Source organism: Perissodus microlepis, chromosome 5, assembly GCF_051167445.1.
Source record: "Perissodus microlepis isolate ML-2025 ecotype Zambia chromosome 5, ASM5116744v1, whole genome shotgun sequence".
Classification (NCBI taxonomy): domain Eukaryota; kingdom Metazoa; phylum Chordata; class Actinopteri; order Cichliformes; family Cichlidae; genus Perissodus; species Perissodus microlepis.
Genome location: NC_140465.1, coordinates 11,172,275 through 11,183,321, shown reverse-complemented (window position 1 = coordinate 11,183,321; position 11,047 = coordinate 11,172,275). Strand labels below are relative to the sequence as shown.

General features: G+C 39.4%; 1 protein-coding gene across 2 annotated transcripts; it reads left to right on the top strand.

Annotated features, from left to right (window-relative positions):
- The first annotated feature begins 111 nt into the window (after positions 1 to 111).
- On the top strand, positions 112 to 2,645 carry LOC146386641 (uncharacterized). Of its 2 annotated transcripts, none has more exons than XM_084927803.1 (3): positions 112 to 355; positions 437 to 766; positions 1,173 to 2,645. In XM_084927803.1, exons 1-3 carry the CDS (start codon positions 172 to 174, stop codon positions 2,012 to 2,014), a joined length of 1,356 nt encoding a protein of 451 aa, XP_084783929.1. In that variant the 5' UTR covers positions 112 to 171; the 3' UTR covers positions 2,015 to 2,645. The 2 variants fall into 2 exon arrangements, with proteins under 2 accessions (XP_084783929.1, XP_084783928.1); XM_084927802.1 differs by having other exon boundaries at positions 434 to 766.
- The last annotated feature ends 8,402 nt before the right edge of the window (positions 2,646 to 11,047 follow it).

Below are 11,047 nucleotides of genomic sequence, written 5' to 3'. Positions count from 1 at the left end.
GGCTACAAGTCAGGTGTGACTTGCTTTTCCGCTGCAAGCATGTGGTGCAGAAAACATCGCGTGTGACCAGCAGAGGGAGATATCCCAACAGCTTAACGCTTGTCGCTGACACCAACGAGGAAGCCAACGTCTGGAGCTGATCAGTGAAACCTCCACCGGATCAGACCAGACATGGGCACACTGCACCACCTAAACGCGCTCATCACCGAGCGGCTCACCGCGGCGGCGGTGGAGATTTTCGGGGCTGTGGAGAAAACCTTAATAGACTACCAGGGAGAGATCAGCCGATCCAAGCAGGAGATAAATCAGCTGCGATCACTGCTCTCCTGGCCTGAAGTCAGGCTACACAGATCAGGTGTGTAAATGTAATACTCATTACTTTATGTTAAAGGCTGCAGCTGTTTCACCTCTAGACTTTTCTCGTACCATTCAGCAGATCATCTTTTGAGTGCCCGCAGTGATGAAGAGGCTTCTCCTGAGGGCTCTACCCCACATGTGAGCCCAAAGCCCCAGAGCATCCTGCACATTAAAGAGGAGCATGATCAAAGGGATGCTCAGCAAGGAGCCTGTAGGCAGCAGAGTGATGCCACAGTGTCACCTGAGGTTGTGACAAGAGGAGATCACGAGGATCCACCCTTGCACCTATACACTGTATTAACTGTTGAGCAGGCAGCAGCTATCAAAGCTGAGCCACACGGAGATGAGTGTTTAACATCTACCTGCGGAATAAACGCGGAGTCAGAAGTTCAACAACTTAACCCAGAAGGTGAGGAGAGGACTGAGTAAAAGCACATCCAGCAAAAGCTGGCATCAGTTATTTTGTTCTTATATCAGTCCGAGTGCTGGAATGAGAAAAATAGTGTGTTTTTCATTGCATGAGCTGGAGATGCTTCCTATAATGAGCAGGTTTGTTTACATTCATGACCTAATACCTGTCTGAGTGACCAAATCTCAAGTGTATCACTGCAGTAAACGACAGATTTCCTTTACATTCATGTTGTGTTTCAATGTTAAACAGAAAGGTGAAAGGAAATGTCAAACGCAGCCGTCTCTCATGTTCAAATATACTGATAACCGTGGTACTAATTAGATATAAATAATTAAAAATGATGGCAATTTATTATTAATATTTTAATATAATATTTTATAATAATAATATAATATTTTTTTAGATCCACTGGAGATCACTTATTCTAAGAATCATGGGACTCAACAAGACCAGAGCCAGTATCAGCACCGCTACAACCGTCATACATCTCAGATCATAAAAGTACAGGCGTTTACATCATCTAGACCTCAGGAAGAGGTGGACTGTGACTGTACACTACCTCATCAGCCAGTAGATGATTATAATGAGGCTCCTTCTCTAACCCTGAGCCCCAAATGCAGTCTGAGCAACAATGCATTTACTACAGAAAACAGGACAGATGTTGAAGGCTGTACACTGTCTGGAGAGTCTCAGTCTGTCCACTCTGCAGAGCCAGAGCAGCTTGTTGGTCAGAGTGAGCATACTAAAAACATAGAGGGTGTGGGGATTAAGCTGCTCAAACCATCGGGAACAAGACAACAGAAAAGACAAATCTCTGAGTTGAACTCCAAGGATGGAGATAGTATAGCAATGGAAGAAGATGGAAATCATTTCATAAGGGAGAGAAGGCACACATGCCCCATTTGTGCTAAGCGTTTTAAAGAGTCGAGTCATTTGAAAGATCACGTGAGGATCCACACAGGAGAGAAGCCTTACCGCTGTAAGGAATGCGGCGTGAACTTCAGGCAGAGCGGAGCCCTGACGTTACACATGAGAATCCACACAGGAGAGCGACCGTACCAGTGCACAGAGTGTGGCAGGCGCTTCAATCGTAAAGGTGACATGGAGACTCACAGGGTGACGCACACAGGGGAGAGGCCTCATTCGTGCTTGTTTTGTGGGAAAACCTTTCAAAGGAAGAGCCAATTAAACACACATCTGAAGATCCATGAAGAGGACAGAACCGATTACACTCACCCACTGTGACTGTTCACAGGAGACAGAAGTGACATGTCTAAAACCCTTTATTTTAATTGCAACTGATGTTACAACTGTAGGACTCAAGGAAGCATGCTAGGATAAAATCATTCCATTTGCAGTCCACAGTTCTCATCATCAGTGACTTCAACACTTTCACCAATGCAAATCCCTCTCCTAACAACACGTTATTTCTCTGTGTAAAACCAGGTTCTTGGCGAGCCTAGAACCATATATCTTCATTTCATTAGAGACTAACAATATTATTAAACTGTGTCTTATCATTATCATTGTAACATTAGATGTGAGTCATATAACAATCTCTATAAGTAATATGTGCAACTTTTACGCCACAAACTGAAAGAGCTCGTGTGAGCAGATGTCTCTGAGTATCAGTGCAAATGCAAACCAGAAATTCTTTAGTGAAGACAAATTTAATAAAGAAAGCTGCTGTAACGCGAACTGTAGAGTTAAAGGAGATGAACACAATGTCTCAGTTTTAATAGGTAGTTGTCAAAACAAAACTAGCATGTACATTAAAGGGCAAGACAATAAAAAATGAATTCATTCAGCTGACAAACATTTTCTACTAGACAATTTTTGTGTCTCCAAAGTAAATAAATTGTCGTTTTTTTGAATATTTTCATTGTGTCTGTTTTTTAAATGAAAACATAAGCATTACATGACAACAGGGGGCTCGAACTCCAGTCTCTGAAACCATGCGTGCCTGTTACAACACACCTGTAGTAGGTCATTAGCAAGAGTATAGAACTTGACTGCATGCTGAGGTGGCAATTCAGCCATTTGATTCATATTACAGCAGCTCATGAGTGAATGAACATGGTGCAATAAAGTACTGTCGGAAGTACATTTTCCCAAAAACTTACATTTACTTAAATTTACTTGAGTACTGTTAGCGGTTGCCACTTTAGCATGTGTAGCATTGTGTAGGTGTCAAAGAAGAGGAATCTGTTGAGAAATTCATGTCAACTATCACAGATGTTTTTTATTATATTTTTAATAAGACGCTATTACACTCCTTGAAAGTTGTTAAATGTGAACAAACCTTTCCTTTAATTTTTGTGGAATATTACAGCAGATATAGATGAAACTTGGCTCAGAGGGACAGTAGGTGGCCCAGAGGAGGAATGTGTTGAAAGTTTGATGTCAACTATCAATTATGATTTTTAATGAATTTTTGAATATGATGCAACCAGGCTGTCCCAATGCAATGTGTGCGCGCGTGTAAGTGTGCTCGGGTCTGCGATCGGTAAAGAAGGAGAAAAGGCGCTGCCGTAAAGGCTAGTGTAGAAGCGCAAGAAAAGTAATGCGGCAGCTAAGAGGCGGCTGGCTTGACCGCAGTTTCATCAGTTACACGGGTGACACTAACGGAGAGCAGGTAGGCTACTGCTCACTCAGTAATCCACGGGAATTCATTTTTGGGTTCTTGATTGTCGTTTCTTCAAGTTTTTAAAACTTTGGAAGTCGTTGGTGTAGAGTTTTCAAAGCACTTGTAGAAAAAGCTCCTGGAAGCGCTCACACGTGAAAGTCACATTCGATTGTTGGCTTCTGCTATTATACCTGCCGCTCAACACGTCATCCTCATCACCTTGACTCCCAGTGTCACCCAAGCAAAGTAGAGTGATAAACATGTCGGCTTTATTTATTCAGAATAAGTTTCCCATAAAAAAAAATTATTTCTCATTTAGTTTCACAGTTTCGATTCAAACGGGGTTTAAAAAAAATTATTGTAATATTTTATATATATATATGTATTTTTAATCATTAATTCATCACTTTATAAACAAGAAGAATCAATAACTGAAAATCGTAACGAAAACTCATCACGTTAATTAAGTCTGATTATTTCTTTCGTTAAAATGAACTGCGTTAGTCGATCACTTTTTAAAAAATATTTAAAGAAAATATCATCTTCATGCAGAAAAAATAAATAAACGAATAATAAATGAATATATACAATAAAGTTGCTGTACTGTAAAATATTGTCGCAGCATTTAACTGCGCCTTTGATAAAGACGTTTCGCCTTTTTCCTGTTGTAGTTCAGAGTGAAATTTAGCTGCTTGTGTTACAAACGCTTGTGTGATTTATGCGCAACTTTTGAGGACTCTGACCACACCTTAAACTATTTTACAAACGCGAATTTCAAACTTGAATCCCCGTACAATCAGGGGCGGTCCTAGCCTGTTTGGTGCCACTCCCTCTGGAGGGTGGTTAGGGTGGTGTCAGATGTTGTCCAAGATAAGGACAGTCATGGATAATACCCCCCACCCACTCCATGACGTACTGGCTAGCCACAGGAGCACGTTCAGTGAGAGACTGAGATTACCAAAAAGCACCACTGAACAACACAGGAAATCTGTGGCTTGTGGCCATCTCCCTGGACAACTCCTCCATCTAATGCACTGTAAACATTGCAATAGTTACACCCGTTTTACGCACGCTCTTTTCTACTCTATTCTTGTCAGTTTTCTTGATATTTATTTATAATCGCCTCTGTTAATCCTTGATATTTATAATTGAGTGATCTGTATATATTAGTGCTATTTCTTAAATGTGTAAAATCTGTAACATAATGTATTGTTTGGAGTTTAGTCTGTTACTGTAACTATTTTTACAATTTTGTCTTGGAGCAACTGTAACCCACATAATTTCCTTAGGGATTAATGCAGTATTCTGATTCTAATTGTTTCAGGATGACCTGCCATTATCCAATGACACGTCCGCTTACCTGTATCTTTTTCTTGTTTCTCCTCCTCTTGTTTTCTCTTTTTTCTAAACTGAGCACCTGATGGCTTTGAACTTTTCTTGTCCATCTTCCATTGGTTTTAATTTTGCACTCCAGTATGAACACCCATCCCCCAACCCGAGGATCACCACAAGATAACCTAATAGACCTACACCTTAGTTCACAGATATGCTTTGTCTAGGGTTTATTTCTGGGATTTCAAACAAACCAGGATTCAAATCATGAATACATAATGGGCTTGGATTTACAGCATTATGAATGAAATGTGCTCTATTTGGCAGCAGCCGGCACCCCTGCCCTGTCGACAGGTTGTGTGTGAGACTTTAAATCATCAAACTGTAAATTATAAATTATAAATTTAAAATTGTTATTGATCCCTTTACCCCGAATCCTAAAGTCTATATTTATTTTCTTACTCTTCTTATATTTATTGTTTGTTTTCTTGCACTGCTGTAACTGGAGCCTCGTCGTCTCGTCTCTCTATATACTGGACTGTATCTATACTGGACTGTATGTAGCGGAGATGACAATAAAGTTTACTTTGACTTCAGCTGCAAGCAGTCGCAACGAGGGCTCTCGCGCTCACTTTTCGCGTAGAATTTCGAAAAAACATCGGTGCAAATTATGAGTCTGTATCATAATGTTTGGTGTTTTCGTGTTTGTTGTTTTGTTTTTATTTTGTTTTATTTTGCGAGCTGGTTATTAGATGCTGCTCCAGCCAGCCAGTGAATCCCCCGCCGCCCCGCCCTCTCCTCCCTGTGCCGCAAGCAGCAGGCGCACCTCGCAAACGGAGGGCGCCCTTACTAAATGGGCGATAGAAAACCGATTGGTTTCTATGCCATCCCTAAATTGCGCTGGCAGGATGTCGGGGCAGCATAAGTATGAGCACCTTTTTTGCCGATGCCCATGATGCCGCCCTGGGCAACCGTGTAAAAACCGCTACTGGTTACGATTTTACAATAACCTATAAAGTTTAGTATTTAAACTAAATAAGCTACTGCGTTTATTGAAAATTTCTCTCAGCAAACGTTGTAAAGTAAAATGAAAGCCAAATAAAACTGGCAAATTAAAGTAACTGTACAGCGTCTTTTATCCAGTATAGCATCATAAAATCAGACAGATGTGACATTAACCAAAAACACCTAAATGTACCAGAATAACGGGAATAATTGATTCGATTAAATTGCCTGTATTTTTATAGCGCTGTACTTAATCCCTATGGTATGGAGGACCACAAGAGCCACGCATCGAAATAAAGACTTCTGTGCTTAAATAATGAATTGTAGAATAAATTCTGCATTTGTAAATTCATTTTTGAATTCCAATTTAATAAACTGCATTTCAAAATCCTTTTTCCAATTGCATTTCAAAATATATTTTTTAATTCCAATTTAATAAACTGCATTTCAAAATCCTTTTTCCATTTGCACTTTAATAAACTGCATTTCAAAATCCATTTCCCTTTCCTGTTTGCTCCGGGATTAGTTACTGGATTAGTTGATGGATTACCTTTTCGATTAACAACTTCCTTGCGGCTATTCAAATTAGCCACACCGTGGGATGTAAGGAGCTCTCTGATTGGTTGGACAGATACAGGCTGTCTGCCTGGATTTTTCTAGCTCATAGCTTCGCCCTGCTAAGAAGCGTGTGTGCTTGTACAAAGGCCGTTCAGCCTCAGGATTTACACTCGGCTCGACACGGATATGTGAAGAATGAAGGGACCCTGCAGCGCAACGGAGAGCCCAACCTCTGACTGAGTGCCTGTTTTCGCAGTCTGACCACCTGTTGAAGGTAACGTGCTAACATGGCTAACGCTAGCATCACCTTGTAGCCCCGTTATTTTAAGGTCGCAGCTGTACGAGCTAGCTATGTGTTTTGTAAGCTGCTGTGCTCTTCACAAATAAAGCTGGAAGCAGCTCAGACTATTAGAACCAGCACTGAGCCCTGTTACATTTATACAGTGTTAGAGCAATGGCTGCAGCCTACAGCCTTTAAACTAGAGATTAAAATGCTGACAGTAAACTCGTCAGTCCAGATGTTACCACATTACTCTATGGTACTTAGAGTTAAAACAACTGAGACAGGCTGATTAAAATAACAGCTGTCAGTTCTCTCATTCCTTATATCAAGACTGGAGATCACACTACTGATTTCAGTTCATTTAATATTTGAGTGCACAGATTCATTCTCAACTGGACATAAACAATGATCAAAGGTTGTATATATGATGAATTCATCAAATCCCAGCCTCTAACACAGTGCGCTGAATCTTAGCTTTGAATGTCCAGTATATTCCAATCAATGCAATTTAAGCATTCACTGAACCTACAGTATCTACACCTGTGTGGCAAAGACACAGATAATGAAATTTAATTATTAATACAATTAGGGCTGGGCGATATGGCCTAAAATCCATATCTCGATATAATTTGAAGCATGTGCGTAACGATATATATCGCGATATATTCTTTTTTCTGTATAACGTATTTTCCACACTATAAGGCACACTTAAAATCCTTTAATTTTCTCAAAAATCGAGTGTGCCTTATGTGTGAATTCTGGTTGTGCTTACTGACCTCGAACTGATTTTGGCGAGCAGAAATCTGCTAAAAAATGTTTTAATTGATTGTCAGAGCATTACGGTTGCCGTAGTGAGAAGCTTCGCGGAGTAATCTGGGTCCAAAACTCCGTCCCTTTCAGGTCCCAAAGTCAAATGAACACTGAGAGTTAAAAACGGTCTAAATTCTTTAATCTTTAATAAAATCATCAGTGTTGCTGCTTTAGCAGGTATAACAATTAAGTTTAACATCCATGCATCCATGAAAACAGAAGTTATTAAATTTAACGGAGTTAGAAGTTAACATGAAGTTAGCTCGCTAGTTTCCACCTAAACAAGACATACCATGTTCTGACTGAGAGATTTTTGAAACTAAGTAAAACTTACAGCTCTGCTGTCACTTCCAACATAAATGAAGACAGGAAACTAAACAGCAGTGGCGTTTGCAGGGTTACTGAAGTTGGACTACCTGGTATATAATGTTGTGCTACGTGATTGCTAGCGACACAGCTATGTTAGCATAACATTAGCACAGTGAAGCTGGAGGATGAACGCCAACTTTTTTTCCACTCGATAAAAGTTAACGTGAGGGATTCTGGTGGTTAGGGACAAATGCAATCGCATAGCAGGATGCAATACACGGGGCAAACTTCAGTCAGGAGAACAACTGAGATTATTCATCCACAATACAAGGTTAGTTATTATTATACTGCAACAACATGGGAATAGAGCAGCTGCGAGAGAATTCAACATTAATGAATCAATGTTACGGAAGTGGAGGAAGCGCAGTTTTTGGCTTTCCCCATATTTCAAAAGTGCTTCATCTCTTTGCTATGACTGTCATCCCGGCATAATTTGCAGATGATAATGGTTGTACCCGCTGCGATGCTTTCGACCAAAACAGGCGCAGCTTGATGACATCATCAACATGCGCTATCACGATAGAGCGGTATAGTCAAAATCTCTATCATTGGCCAAATTTATATCGTTTCTATCGTATATCGTTTATATCGCCCACCCCTAAATACAATATGCATCATGAGAAACAAAGCTGAAATTGATTCAGTTTAGTACTTTTCTCTGTATGCTCTGTGATTATAAAGGCCTTAAATTCTCTGATATATACTGTAAATGATTTTCACAGAGGTCTTAAAGTAGTTAAATCTCTGCTGATAGTCTGGTTGTTTATATTTTCACGTTTTTGTGTCTGTAGGGCTGTTTGATGACGATTTGGACTCCTCTGGGAGATGAGGACACACCCACATCTGTTCCATACTGCAGCCGTTGATGGTGTTACAGCTCTGAGGCAGCTTTGGGCCATCAGACGCACACACTGGAAAACCAGCACCTGGACTTCATGCAGGAGACGGCCTCATCCTCTACTTAACCTCCTAATCTCTTTCTCCTTTAACACACAATTAAACTCACTCCAAAAGAGTATAAACTTACTGAGGAAGCCTCTTAACTTGTACACATTTGTACTTTTACTTGTTTTCTGAGTTATATTTAAGAAGAGTAAAGTTATTCACATAAAGTTTTTATTCTTCTGTATTTATTCTTTTGTATCGTGTACCACAGTCATACTGAACTTTACAGACCTGGTGAATTGGAGAAAAAAAATCATATATATATATATACACACATGAATGAATCATTTAGCTTCAGCAGTATTTCTGTTCATCTTATGAATTCCAGTCTAATGGCAATTCACTGTTTGGTCTTAAACTCCAGAGAATACCACCTGGTTCAACAATCTTTCTATCTTATTATTTGCAAAACAGTTTTCTTCTGAGAGATGCTCCTGAGGCTGAAATTGAGCCCAGAGAAACAACAACAAAGTTTAGTTCCTCTGGATTTTCCATGGAAAATTCTTTTATCGCTCATCCAGGTGACTTCTCCAGTGTCACGGATGAGTGATGAATATATCTCCCACTGGAAACCATTGTGTCCAGTCAATCAACTTTCTTAAGGAGAGCTGTTAGATGCTGTGCTCATGAGGACAATGAGTTTTAACTTGCAGCACAACACAAAGCTGCCATACTGGATCAACGATCAAAACACTTAATTGAGAAGAATTAAGTCAAAATGTAATATCCTCATATGATGACACATCACACATGACCCAGCATTGTTCTAAGAATGCAAACTTTCTTATTGGAAGTTTCCACAGCTGCCAGAAAGCGACAGATTTCTGGCTGGTCTTAATGAGTAGTCGTTGCTCTCTCATTTTCTCTGGAATTGCTGCACGGAGGATGTAACACCAATGATAAGCGCTGAGGTGTGTGACCTTGTCAGGAATTAGCCATCCTCAGCTTTCTGGTAAGGAAAAGTGGAACCAGAAGATATTCAAATACATTTCTCCACAGCTGCTGATGAATTCTACAAAAAACAAAGTTTGTTAAAAACATTTGCAGGTGAATCACCACTGATTTATCACTGACATCAAAAATTTACTCAAAAATTACTGGCAAGTGGATAACTAGAATATATATATAGTTTATAATTTCAACAATGTACTGTAAAAAATGGAACTTTATATGACAAATGTGGTATGGTGCAGTGTAACCGGTTTCTGCTTCGTCCCGCTGCAACAGTTCGGCCCAAACAGACTCCTCGACTCTGCGTTGTGTTGTGTTTTTAAGAAGACAAGGAGTCTCTGATCGATCGTTGCCACTTTATTTCCTGAATGGAAACAACGGTGTTTTATCAGTGGACAGGCTCGCCACACACCACTCCGCACAGCACACTTTAGATGTGAGAGGTAGTGATGGTCCGCTTGAAGCTGACGCTCCGGTGCGTGTGTCAAAAAGATCTTTTCTACAGTCAATGGTTTATATGCTCAGTTGAAAACCATTTTAATACTTGACATAATTTTCAGTATAATTACTATTTTTTTGTGAGAATTCAGTACTTGAGTGTAATTTATTGAATTATTTAGTAATAAATATGAAGTAAAAAGTTTTAATCACAAATGTGATTTTTCCAAAACTAATCCTTGCTTAACACTTCTAACCTGTTACTGTAAAGTTTATAATAAAGTCATAATAACCTGATATTTAGAATCCCCATTTCCTTTATGCTTATATGTTGTCAAACAATGGCAGTAAAAAACATAGTGTTAAAATAGCTCTATATAGCATTATTTCTTTAACCTTAAGATTAATCTTGAGAAGAGGTCAAAGGTCAGTTATCGTTATGGGGTCTTGCTATATGTTATGACACAAACATAGCAAAGTTGTAAGTATCATAGTTTCTAGGTTCTAAGGCTTTTTGTCAGTTTAATAGTGAGCTTTACAAGATTGATTTTCGTGCCAAAGGCTGGCTCGCTTATGACCACTAGAGCTGGAAACAAGACCTCAAGCAATTGCTAAGGCTAATTAGCATGGCTAGCATTTTAAAAAACATTTGTTAAATGTTGTCATTGCTAACACATAACTGTTTAAAAGCATGGTGAGTAGCGAGAACGCTAAGTTATTGTTAGCTTTGAAAAGAAAAATGTGAAGACGTAATATTAGCATGAGCTATATGCTAATGTTAGTCACCAGATGTTTGCTTGAGTGATTTGTTGCTTTCTAATATCTGTGTTTATTTCCTGGTATACCTATGTGGTTAGTATACATGCTACATAAAGGCTGACAAAGGCAGTAAGTACAAATGATCATGAATTAACTGTAAATTACATCGCGGTGAGCTCCATTTATATAGTTGTAACCATGG